Source organism: Durio zibethinus, chromosome 18 (genome assembly GCF_047325235.1).
Source record: "Durio zibethinus cultivar Kanyao isolate XHJ-2024 chromosome 18, ASM4732523v1, whole genome shotgun sequence".
Classification (NCBI taxonomy): domain Eukaryota; kingdom Viridiplantae; phylum Streptophyta; class Magnoliopsida; order Malvales; family Malvaceae; genus Durio; species Durio zibethinus.
The window spans coordinates 20,236,214-20,249,196 of record NC_143179.1 but is presented as its reverse complement, the minus strand read 5'-3'; the positions used below and the strand labels follow the sequence as shown (position 1 = coordinate 20,249,196).

The following is a 12,983-nucleotide window of genomic DNA, read 5'->3' as shown; positions in this document are numbered from 1 at the left end:
AATTTCTTGAGTTTCAATCTATCTCCTTCAAGCATGATGCATCCCTTTTATAAAAAATCCAAATTCGAATCCTTTCTTTTCTAAAATTGTACTTAATCCTAAAAAAACTTTAAGTAACGGTTAAATTTTTTTCTCTTCAATTTCAATTTTTTTCTTTTTTTTCTTTTATTTAAAAAGAAAAGACTTGAATTATGAAAGACTTCTAATTTATCATTTCTATAGCTTTCCTTGAATTTCAAACTATTTTTTTGAGACATGATGCATCTCTTTTTTTTTTTCTTTAAAGCCGAATTCTAACCTCTTCTTTCTTGAAATTGTACTTAATCTTTAAAAAAAAAAAATCTTTGGTTAATAGTTCAATTTATTTCATTTGATTTCTATTTATTTCCCTTTTTTGCGCTTATTTAAAAAGAAAAGAAATACTTAAATTATCTCAAACTTTCAATTCATCATTTCTATGATTTTCCCCTAATTCCAATCTATCCCCTTAAGCATGGTGCATTTTATTTTTCAAAGAATGGGATTCGAATTTCTTTTAATTATATTTATTTTTTAAAAAAAATCTTTTTTTATTCGATTTCAATTTATTTCTCCTTTTTTTTATTACATAAAAAGCAAAAATAAATAAATAAATCATCTCTAAGTTTTCATTCATTTACTGTGAATAATATATTATATTGTTAAATGATGTCACATCAAATTTTCATTCAAGATATTTCAAGAGCCAAAACCTTATTTTTTTTAAAAAATCGATTAAATGTGTGTTTATAAACACAATTAAGTTGGTAATATGTTAGAAAATATGCGTTTCCACTTTCATTTCTGAAAATCAGCACATGCATTTAACGAGCCATTGAGTCCACAACACCTACTCATCTTAAACTTCTCTTGCTAGTTACAAAAAAATCTCATTCCATGTTTAGTTGTCCAAACAGTTATGACAAGTAATCACTAGCCACTTCTCAGTCTATATGTCTCACTTACATTGTTTAACTGGATTCCAGCCTCCGTCTATATTAAGCTCTCTGACTTCTCGTTTCTGTCGAAGAAATTGATCAAAAATGGCCGTTTCTGGCTCTTTGTTTAGACCAAACCAACCCCTTTCTCCATTTCTGAAACCTACAAAGCCAAACCTTAGTTGCAAAAAACATGTTAGTAAATCTAATGCTCAGTTTTCTGTCTGCTCTACTTTTTCTCTTCATTTAACATAATATGTTTTCTCATTTATTTTTGGTTTCGTTTGTGTTTAAATGATTCTGGTTTTGATATATCGATGATGTTGGGTTTTCTTTTTCTGCAAAGTCTTATATTGACGATGCAAATTGGTGGTTGCTGTTGTGTTTTCAGTTCTGCTTGAAAGCCTCAGCGGGAAACTTGGAAGATGAGGAACCTAAAATGAGTATAAGGAAAGAAAATGATGGCTGGAAGATCGATTTCTCAGGACAGAAACCGGCTACGCCATTGTTGGACACCATCAACTACCCTGTTCATATGAAGAATTTGGCCACAAGGGTAAAAAACTACAGGATAATCACAGCATCCTCTGTCTCTCTGTTAATCTCTTAATCATATTCTTCATTTCTTGTCTCATGATTAGGCAGATGGTTCCTGTTATTCTGCTGGCCTTTTTGTTATTATTATTATTATTATTATTATTATTATATCGGCACGTATACCTTTAGGAACTTGAGCAACTGGCAGCAGAGATTAGAGCAGATATTGTGCACACTGTATCAAAGACCGGTGGGCATCTGAGCTCAAGCTTGGGAGTAGTGGAGCTGACGATAGCTTTGCACTACGTGTTCGACGCACCTGAGGACAAAATTATATGGGATGTTGGCCATCAGGTGAGAGAGTCTAGCAACTTGTTTTCAGATGGAAGTTTTAAAATAGCATATTTAAATGCCTCCTTAAAAAACAAAAGCAGAAGATGGTCCTGATCCTGAAAGCAACAAATTTCAGGCATACCCGCATAAAATTCTGACGGGAAGAAGGTCGAGGATGCACACGATTAGAAAAACATCTGGGCTTGCAGGGTTTCCAAAAAGAGATGAGAGTGTTTACGATGCTTTTGGTGCTGGACACAGCTCTACAAGCATATCAGCTGGACTTGGTATTTACTTCTTACAGCAAACTTCTTTCATTCCATAACTGAGAACTTCAGAATATAACTTGCATTCAAATTTTTGTTTTTAAATATAGGCATGGCAGTGGCTAGAGACCTTCTAAAGAAAAAGAACAATGTCGTTTCAGTGATTGGAGATGGAGCAATGACCGCAGGACTTGCATACGAGGCCATGAATAATGTAAGATGCCTTGATTCTAACCTAATTGTCATATTGAATGACAATAAACAAGTATCTCTACCAACTGCAACCCTAGATGGCCCTGCAACCCCTGTTGGAGCTCTCAGCAGGGCTTTAACCAAGATTCAGGCAAGCAAAAAGCTCCGCAAACTTCGTGAAACAGCAAAAGTAAACCTCAATGCTCCTTTTTATTTCTGTTTCGTATCCCAATTATTTATCTCCAATCTTTGTATCAACTGAAATCTGACTGGGATTACTTGCGTTGAAGGGCCTCACTAAGCAATTTGGAGGACGGGCACATGAACTTGCAGCAAAGGTAGATGAGTATGCAAGAGGAATGTTCAGTGCTTCTGGCTCCACTCTCTTTGAGGAACTAGGGCTATATTACATCGGACCAGTTGATGGACACAATATTAAAGATTTAGTAGCCGTGTTTGAAAAAGTGAAAGCCATGCCTGCCCCAGGGCCAGTTCTAATACACATAGTGACAGAAAAAGGAAAGGGCTATCCCCCAGCCGAAGCTGCAGCTGATAAAATGCATGGTAAGATTGCAACTCTTAATCAGTTGTGATGTTATGACTTGTCAAAATGATCATTATTCTATCTGCTCTCAGGTGTTGTAAGCTTTGACACAAAAACAGGCAAGCAATTTAAGTCCAAATCCTCTACACTGTCATATACACGGTACTTTGCTGAATCGCTCATCAAAGAAGCTGAGGCTGATGACAAGATTGTAGCGATCCATGTAGCTATGGGTGGGGGAACAGGTCTCAATTTCTTTCAAAAAAGGTTTCCAGACCGCTGCTTTGATGTGGGGATTGCCGAGCAACATGCAGTTACTTTTGCAGCTGGTTTAGCCACTGAGGGTTTCAAGCCATTCTGTTCCATATACTCATCGTTCTTGCAACGAGGATATGATCAGGTGTGCTCACAACAATGGACATCCTACATCGGATATAATCAGATTTCCTCCAAAAAAAAAATCCCATCATTTCTCACTTTTTCCTGATTGGCAATTTTGTTGGAAAATTTTACTCCAATGGCAGGTGGTGCATGATGTGGATCTTCAAAAATTACCTGTCCGCTTTGCAATGGATCGAGCTGGCTTGGTTGGTGCGGATGGACCTACCCACTGTGGGGCATTTGATATCACATACATGGCTTGCTTGCCCAACATGGTGGTAATGGCCCCATCTAATGAGGCTGAGCTTATGCATATGGTTGCAACGGCAGCAGCCATCGATGACAGACCCAGCTGCTTCAGGTTCCCCAGGGGAAATGGTACTGGAGCCGTTCTTCCACCAAATTACAAAGGAACTCCTCTTGAGGTTAGGATAATCAATTTTTGGATAACCAAACAGATTCGTACAGAGCAGATGAACTGATTAATGTTTCTTCTTTAATGGTTGAATAGATTGGGAGAGGAAGAATTATTATGGAAGGCAATAGAGTAGCTATTTTGGGATATGGTTCTATAGTTCAACAATGCACTGAAGCAGCACACATGCTCAGATCTCAGGACATTTATATAACAGTAGCTGATGCAAGATTTTGCAAGCCTCTAGATAGAGATCTCATCAAGCAATTAGCAAATGAGCATGAGATTCTTATTACTGTAGAAGAAGGTTCTATTGGTGGTTTTGGCTCACATGTATCGCATTTCCTGAGCTTGAGGGGTATTTTGGATGGATCTATCAAGGTTTTTTTTTTTTCTAAATATCAATTTCTAGCTTCTTCTCTAAAAAATTTGCCATTTTCACAGTTCGATTCTATTTCTCCTGTATCTAACTAGTTTTAGAGTCTCTCTGCAGTTGAGAGCAATGGTGCTTCCTGACAGATACATTGATCATGGATCACCCCAAGACCAGATACAAGAAGCGGGGCTATCCTCAAGACATATCTCTGCGACAGTCTTATCTATGCTAGGGAGGCCAAAAGAAGCCCTGCAGCTCAAGTAAGCACCAAATAAAATAAAATAAAATAAGAATCTAGCACAGCGAGACAAAAAATTCGAAAGGAAGTTATTAAGCGCATGGAATATGATGGAAAACGCAGCTAGGGTCCAAGCCAATGTTAGATCTCTGGATTCTGCTTTCGAGGATTAGAGAAAATTGTACAAATCTAACTTAAAAGATTTATATATGGATTGTTGTTGTTGATATAGAAGGTCAAAACTCCTTTTGGTATCACAAATGAACTAGTAAAACCACAGTTCTGTTTTTGTTAGTTCGTTGGTTGCATCGTGTGATGAACATCACAAAAAAGCTTGAGTTCCCACGCCTTATTTCACTCTGTTTTTTGTTCCTGTTGGAATGAATTTGGCAGATGGAACACATCAAACTTGCACTGAAAGTGTCAAAATTAAGTGGATTCTCAACTGTCTCAGATTTGATAAAGAATCCATTTGGATAATTACTAGCCGACAAAAATTTTCAATTGGAGTTCGGGCTTTGATAAGTGGAGTTGAGTTTTAATTGGTGGATGAATCTGTCATCCGTCAAGCGCAATGAGCAGTAATGCAAGTAGAATCCGCAGCAAAGAACAGGAGGATTTTGAAGAAGGGAGAACGGTAGCTGCGGTCACACTTCAAAGGCATATGAACATCTATACTAATTCACAAAGGGAGGCTTTAGTTCACTCTTTACACCTAATGAACCTCGTTTTAAATTTAAGTTACCTATCCTCTCCAATCAGGTCCTATGTGAATTCCTTGGCATGAGAAAATTTTAACTCTTCTTCTATTTAGATTCAAAAATTCGTGTCTTTCATATTTATTTTTTTCATATTTAATACGTATAAAACATAAAAATTATCGCATTAAAATTTTTATATTTTTACTAAATTTATATGTAATTTTTATTAAATTTTTAAACTTTCCTATAATCTTTTTAATATGTCATCAGGTAGACGTCAGGTCCACATTTGTCTTTACTCTTCTCTCTTTAAGTAGAATAATTATTACAAATTATCATCTTTATTTCCATAACACATATTTGTTGGAGGAGATAGAAGACTAGCCACAAATTACCTCACCAGTAACCTCTAAAAGAATTAGTTTAATATCTAAAGTGAAGGAGTCTATTCACATGTCAGGGAGCTGTCTCCATCACAACATCATTAATTTTAATAATATAAAAGCCTCTTCTTTCCTCATTCAAATCCTGCTTTCTTAACTCTGGTAGTAGTATAGCTCTTCAGTGTAGACAAAAAAATATAGCTGTAAAATTATGGGTTCCCTCTATTAATATCAGTATAACCCATAGGTGTTTCTTTGCCTAGTCAAGAGAAATTCCTTTGAAATCTCCCTCTTCATTGTTGTAAAGCGAATTGGTGGCTCACAGCTTTTGTGTCACTGGTTATGGTTTAATGGAAAAAATGATCAGTTTAGTTTATCAGTCCAATATAATTGGATAAATGTCCAATAGTTATCATTTACAAATTATGATTCCCCATGAACAAAATCCTGCTTTAAAATGATGAAATATTTTTGCATCTCAGGGAATTATTTTCTCTTTCAACAACCTTGGAGACTAATTTTATCCACAACTGAGGGATGAAAGTCCCGATACTATTCTTCCATAAAGCAAAAGCAATTGCAAGTTTCCCACTCTGATAATACAGAGGCCTTTCCTTCTTATCCTCGTCTATATCCTGCAACACAAGGCCTTTCCAAATTGGAAAAAAATTAGAATATCAGATTTATAAAACCGAATAATAATAATAATATTACTTTTTTTTATTGGATTATATGTGCTAAAACAATGATCCATCGATTATTTGAGTCGACGAATAATGTTTTTATTTTTTTAATTATTCAAAGAGTTGTGTTGTCTTAAATCTTAATTATGTTTTCTCTTGTTTTAAAAATGAGATAATCAATTAGCCCAATCCCTCTTACATGGTCCTTGCCTCTATTTCTTAAATTCAAGCTTCGAATTTTAAATAATTATTAATCTAGAATCTTCTTTCTTGACCTTATGATTACTTGAGATCTAATATTCTATCAAAACTTGACAAAAATACAATAAAAACTTTGCCCTTATGATACTTTGCCCTTATGATTGCGTCCTAAGTAAGTTACATATTTAAATGATCATCTTTCTAATTGCTAGGATACATCATATTTTTAGGAAGCATGAGTACAAAATCTGAAGAATTTTCAAAATGTTATAAATTTATACGCACTGCACCAGGCCTTTCCACGGTATGTTAATCCTCAAACTAGAATTGTGTTTTTTCGGAGAATATACAATCGCTTGCACAAAGTATGAATTAGAGCACATAGAAATATAACATCTTATCTTTCTAATGACAAAAGTTGCAAAAATTTCAGTGAAACCAGTAATATCGAAATAAGCCCATTCTCACCAATAAATGTACTTGCAAAACTATTTATTTGGCGGCGGGGTCAGCTTATTTTCCTCAGAATCATGCTTCAAGGTGGTATCCCCACCCATCAATTCCTGAAAACCTTCAACCTTCACTGGTGGAGCTCTAACAATACCCATGTTCCTGCATGTATATATACTAGAAGTTGAATTTCGGCATATGACCCATATGATATTATCCCAAAGTAAAATTAATTCTACATCAGAATTTTTCTTACGGTGTTTGCATTGGAGGAATTTGTGGAGACATCAACTGCCTCAATTGATTGCTGGACTGAGCATGCAGATTTGATATTGCAGCAAGTTGCTGCTGCTGATGGAACTGCATTTGTGGATGTCCGGTATTGATAGGATTAAAAGCATAGTTATCCATTGGCAGCTCTGATGGGTTTTCAATCTTAACTTGCACCATAGGTCGGTCTTTATCCATATCCCTAACAGAACAAGAGGGGGATGGATGGCGTCTCCGCATTCTATCCAATTGCTGCTGCTGCTGCTGCTGCTGCTGAAAAGTTAAATTTTGAGGATGAACCATCTGCTGCATCTGCGGATACATTTGTCTTGTCATCTGTAGCTTCACCATCAAATTTATAGAATAAATGTTGTTAAGCAGACCACAACTCAATACAGAGTTAAGCAAAAACCAGGAGCATTTCTTCTAATCTTTCATCCATAAGCCTACAAAGTACTAACCGATGTGCTGCATAATAAAAATATCTAATATAATCCTCCAAAGACTATATCAACATTAAAAGCAGGTAAACCCCAGAATTATAACTATATCAACATCAAAAGCAGATAAACCCCAGTATTATAAAGATCTCAGGTGAAAGTCATAACCCTATAAATCCAGCTCCTAATTATAAATCCACGTCAAATGACAAAGATGAGTACAATGAAAACATTAATGGCACACATAAGGCTTTTATTTTCAGGAGCACCTGACAGCAAGAAGTGTCCACGCAAGCCAATCAGCAGAAGGCAAAAAATAAAATAAAAATATACATACTTGCTGGGCCATTCGAAGAGCATTTTGGTACTGTGGCTGTAATTGTGACTGGATCCCATGCATTTGTTGCTGAGTTTGTTGCACTATGTTCCTGGTACTATCCTTGACAAGTTCAGCTAGAGTCCCAAAGTTACTGCAATAAAAAAAGAAACAAAAAAGATAATACATGAAATAGAGAAACCCTAATCAAAGGATAAAAAAAAAAACACAAAAAGAGATATGTTATTTGATGTTAAAAACAGAAACATCAAAAAGTTGATAATAAGAAAAGTCATACAAAAGAACATACATATATAGAACAACCTAATTCAAAGGGAAGAGCAAGTTTATGACCAGTCAATTAGCTCTTATCCAAAATAAACATGCTTTTGCCAGAAATTGTCCAAATTAGGCATCAATATTATAGCATATTAATAATGAAATTATGATTCTCCAATCATGAAAAAAGAATGTCAATGTACAATTACTTCAAATCATAAATTTACTCACAGATATTCTAAAAAATTTTGTTTAAATTTATAAATGAAGGAGAATCCAATTTCAAAGATTCTTCCTCTTTCCCAATGTGCAAAAAATATTCAATGACAGTGCATCCACGCAACATACATTCTTCTTTAAATATTCAAGACCAATTAACATCGTACTTGAGCACCCAAATAATTTTTTTTGGAAAGTTCAAAGGTGACACAGTGACAGTGAATTAGAACCAATGCCATAAAGTAAAGCAAACTGGATTTCAAATTTTACCTATATCCAGATGTTTGAAGAAACATTCTAATTAGTTCAATGGCTGAACACTGTTTTCTGTAATTATCAGTAAGAACTTTTAAATTACGACCAAGTTTAGAAATGTGACAGCTGAGAAACTGAGAGAAGACTTCCAGCGGAGCTTCTGTGGCACCTTCAAACACAACACCAGTCAGTAACCGTGCTATGACTTTTCAAGACATCTGTGATGCTTGTTCTGGACCAAGGTGCTTCCTGTTATTCTTGCCACGAGGTATGTTTCCACCCTGTTCCATGTTGACGTACTCAGGCCTTATACCAAGCCTCTCAATCATAACAGGACTCCGGGTTGAAACCTGCAGTAGAGTATCAAGAACTCCTTAGAACTCTACCATCTTCTTATCCCGCACTCTGGTTGTTGGCGGAAGGGCACTATCAGGAACACAGTTCATCATAAACACTGTTTCAGGGAAAAAGGGGATGTCATCATCGGCTGAGTTATTGCCATCTAGAACAGAATTTGATTCTAGACTAGTATTTCCATATCCCGTGCATTGATCTTCCTGAAATGCCACACATCTTGTCTTATGCTTCTGAATAATCCTAAGATATGTAGTCATCTCCTCTGGTGTACGTTTTTCAGACTCTCGGTCCCCAAAAGACAACTTAAAGGTCAGGTAAGTCTATACTTATCAATAAATTGATTATACCATGTTTTTGGCAACTCTTCATTCCTATATCTCTGGGAAAAACTATCAAATTCAGATTCACCATATCTGGGTCCAGCACTAAAAGATAATTTAGACTGATTTCCAAAAAACAGGGAATAATTAGAAACTTCCCATTAAACATAGAGTAACAAAGAGATATAATCAATAGGAACTCAGTTTGGTTGTTGCTTTTACTACCAGAAGCAAAAAGCAATTCCCGCATTTGGATGTAAATAGCAAGCAATATTTACCATTTACTCATTTTTATCAAATATATAATTTTGTTTTAATTATTTACTGATACTTTATAGCCACTTTAGAAACTAAAAATAATCACCTCAACATGAAAAATTAGAGTAAAGCCACACTAATTTGAAAAAAAAAAAAAAAAAAAAACGAAATTGTGAAACTAAATGCTGAAGTAAGGAGAAAAATCAGACCGACGGTGCCGTATTAGATGCAGCGCCACGATCCTGTAACGAACCCTCCAAAGTAAAGTATACGTCATCATCGGGCAACTGCAAATCTAACCAAGGCAAAAATATTTTTTTTAAAAATAAGATTTTTTTTTCAAATAACTAAACAAATTAAGTTAATTATTGGACAAAACTCCTTACAATTCGGATTAAGCTTTGAAACAGCAACTGAAGAAGAAGAATTGGCGGCGTTGGTAGTGTTGGATCTCAGGAAGAGAGCGACGGAGGCCTTATCAAACAAGAGTGCTCTGAGCCGGAGATGGATCTGAGCCCTAGACTTTGAGTCGTCAACTCGCATGAACGATTCCCATTCCGAAGGAGTCGAGAGAGAATGAATGAAAGAGGCGTGGATTGAATCGCCGAGCCAGGCTCGCCTAACGCCGCATGACTCTAACCGCAGAGATAGGTCGTAGCCACGTTCGTCATCGCCGAGAAGATTCATTTTGTGGGGGAGGGAAAAGAGCTGGGAATCTTGAGAGTTTTGGACACGCTTATGGGTCAGAGAAAAATTGGGTTGACAAATTTTTGTTGGGAATGTTGGTCCATTTTGGGCTAATTGGGCCTGATTTAGGAGAAATTTAAAATAATTTGAGATTGAAAAACGCGCCAGGTAGGGGTCGAACCTACGACCTTCTGCTTAGGAAACAGACGCTCTATCCACTGAGCTACAGGCGCTTCTTGTTCATGTATCTCACCCTATAAGTTTCATTTTTATAGTTTTCATTTAATTTTTTTTTATGCAGAAGACCCCAGCAGAAAATAGAGAAAAATGTTTTAAGTATTGAAATTGAATTTTAAATCAGTTATATTTTTTAAAATATCTACATGAATCAATAAAACTTATAATTTTATGATTCATTTGATAATATGGTGGGAGTGCTAATGTCATTTTAAAATTAAACCTTTACTCATAAAATATAATTACGATGCAATGATAGTTGATTCCATTATGTCATCAAATGAATTATTAATTTGTTAGCGAGTTATGGGTTTTTTTTTACTTCTATGAATAACAAAAATTTTAATTAAATACTATCACAAATCGACATTAAATAAGGTACGTAAGGAGGTTTGTCTCTTGTAGGATTCGGCCAGGGTACAAAAAGAGAGGCACTTGACTTGGCCTGAGAATTTTGTAATAGAAAAAAGATTAATTGAGAGCCAAGAGAAGTTTTTCAACAAGGTCCTTTCAATAATGGGCCCTTCGAGAAGGACCTTCCATAGGGAAGGAGAGAGGAAATGAGGATGTAATCAAGGGAGGAGGGCTTCGTTTTCGTACATGTTTGAAGGTGACTTCATCTGTTGGGATGAAGGCCAAGGGACCTTCTTACCCTAACTCCATCAGTGTTTCCAGCTAATAATGATTCTAACATACCAGCTAATAATGATTCGAACATACAATTGTATTTTATAACTCGAAGGGAAAGGGAAAAAGTTACCTTTACTCTTGGAATTTATATAAAAGGGAAAAGTCTAGGTGGCAAGCAACCTATATTCAGATTGAATAACAATACTATTAAAACATGATATTACTATAATTTATTGCTTGTAATTTCACGAATGTGATCGGATTCCAAGTTCTTCAGATAAGAAATTGATGGAACAAAGCATAAATTCTCTCGTGTATTGCTTTCATGGGATTACCTAGTTAGAAAGTCTTCAGAATGACACTATCCAACAGGGAAGGCAAAGTCATTAATGTCCCATAATTGCTTTTAACGAAAATGTTTTCATCAAACAAGTTTTTGCTTCATACAAGCTTTAACATGTGAGCAAGTTGCTACTTTTCACTGTAGCATTTTATGGTTGAATCTCTAAAAGTTTAACGAATAAAATAACATGTATGACGCAGTGAGAATTTTTTGCGTAACAAAATGAACTTTAAGTTCGGGTTTAAGCCAATGAATTTGGCTTAAGTTGCATGAAGTATGCAATATAAGTGGTTCTGGTTGCCAAAAAAAACCTCATAATGGAGCCAGTTTTGCACAATCATCCGGAATTGGATGTTTATTATTTTTTAGTACCCCAATTTGAGAAACAGTTTATCAGTTTCTTCTATTGTACAAGCTAATGACACAAATCTGCTGGGTAGGCCATTCTCTTTTCTAGGATTTGTTGACCTCAACTTATCAGCAGTATTCTTGCTTGGAAGGTTAAAAAAATTTACTATAAAATTCCTTGTCTATAACTACCCCTTGACAGTTGGATTGGTTCAATTAGCCCTTTTTATTTGAAACACTTGCTCCACTTATCCATAAAATATTTATCATTTGCTTGAAGTGCATGGTGTGATGTGGGATATCTTCTGTTTGCAAAATGATCAAATTACATTGATATCTCACTTTCAAGCCAATCTATCAGTCAGAGCAAATTGAATTCCTTATGCATTTTCACTATTTCGGCTAGCATTCCTTAACTAACCCACATTGATATCATCACATTCACACTACCATATTCTCTCCAGTTGTTGCCCCATCTTGAACTCAAGTACCAAATCCATGTCAGAAACTTAAACAATGAAATATCTTGTTTTGCAGAGGGTTTACATTTTCTTTTCCTACTATGAGTTCTGATCCTATGTGATGAAGTCTCACCTTGACCAATAAAAGATTGGTTTAATTGATATGATCATTTTCTTCAACAAAAATAATTTTAAGTTTGAATCCAATCAATAATTTTTTATCAAAATTATTTCGAATATACTATTTACAATCATTATTTTTTAAATTATTTGATTTGATTTATTTTATTTTAATCTAAAAAAATTTAAACAATTTATTTATTTTTAAATTTTTTTGTATCCCAAAAAAAAAAAAAGGGTCTTACCTTGATTCTCCTCAGAGTTAAACGCACTTTTCCTAACGGAAGTAACACATTGGGTGACTGATGAGGTTGGTGGTGGGTTTGGGGTTTTGAGGATTTGGATTATTACATGTAAACATCTTAAACATTTTCCCTTAAGTCTTATTAAAAAGGTTTAGTTCACCCACTTAACTATGACTTTCTCTACTCGCATTTTTAAGACCTTTTTTAATCATGCTTTCGATGGTGACTCCCTTAGGTATCTCAACCTCAATTTCCCCATGTGATTTTTGCCCATCTTCCCTCCCTTTATTTTATTTATACCAATTTGAGTGATAAACGTGGGGTAAATTCACTTTATTTTATTCAATTTTATTTTTTTACCAAAAAAAAAAAAAGTCAAAGCTTCAGAGACCTTGTTTGGTGGCAATCAAAAAAAATGACATACAAATCCTTCATCAAGGTTTTATATCCATAATAATATCAATTGTGCCCAAAACAGAGACCTAAAAGAAACCAAAAATTATTATAGATTATTTCATGCTGCTGTTGAATATTCTTCTCAT

General features: G+C 35.1%; 1 protein-coding gene, 1 non-coding gene and 1 pseudogene across 3 annotated transcripts; 1 reads left to right on the top strand and 2 right to left on the bottom strand.

Annotated features, from left to right (window-relative positions):
* The first annotated feature begins 1,061 nt into the window (after positions 1–1,061).
* LOC111300693 (1-deoxy-D-xylulose-5-phosphate synthase 2, chloroplastic-like) lies at positions 1,062–4,896 on the top strand. The gene is made up of 10 exons (XM_089748153.1): positions 1,062–1,151; positions 1,270–1,512; positions 1,683–1,847; positions 1,963–2,113; positions 2,203–2,474; positions 2,575–2,848; positions 2,921–3,228; positions 3,353–3,634; positions 3,721–4,005; positions 4,118–4,896. Exons 1-10 carry the CDS (start codon positions 1,062–1,064, stop codon positions 4,262–4,264), a joined length of 2,217 nt encoding a protein of 738 aa, XP_089604279.1. The 3' UTR covers positions 4,265–4,896.
* A 1,559-nt stretch (positions 4,897–6,455) lies between these two features.
* Positions 6,456–10,142, bottom strand: LOC111299892 (uncharacterized; annotated as a pseudogene). Its single transcript, XR_016329970.1, has 6 exons — positions 9,757–10,142; positions 9,580–9,665; positions 8,451–9,234; positions 7,704–7,836; positions 6,913–7,268; positions 6,456–6,818 (listed from the first exon to the last, which is right to left on the bottom strand). The product of XR_016329970.1 is annotated as an uncharacterized LOC111299892 (transcript).
* Positions 10,143–10,217: 75 nt separating this feature from the next.
* TRNAR-CCU (transfer RNA arginine (anticodon CCU)) lies at positions 10,218–10,290 on the bottom strand. Its single transcript has one exon. It is a non-coding gene; the product is annotated as a tRNA-Arg (tRNA).
* Positions 10,291–12,983: the final 2,693 nt, after the last annotated feature.

Excerpts from the sequence above, each read along its gene's own strand:
- LOC111300693 (XM_089748153.1), top strand. The coding sequence starts at position 1,062 with ATGGCCGTTTCTGGCTCTTTGTTTAGACCAAACCAACCCCTTTCTCCA. Across the intron at positions 3,229-3,352 it reads TGCAACGAGGATATGATCAG|GTGGTGCATGATGTGGATCT; the intron begins GTGTGCTCACAA and ends CTCCAATGGCAG. Across the intron at positions 4,006-4,117 it reads TTTTGGATGGATCTATCAAG|TTGAGAGCAATGGTGCTTCC; the intron begins GTTTTTTTTTTT and ends GTCTCTCTGCAG.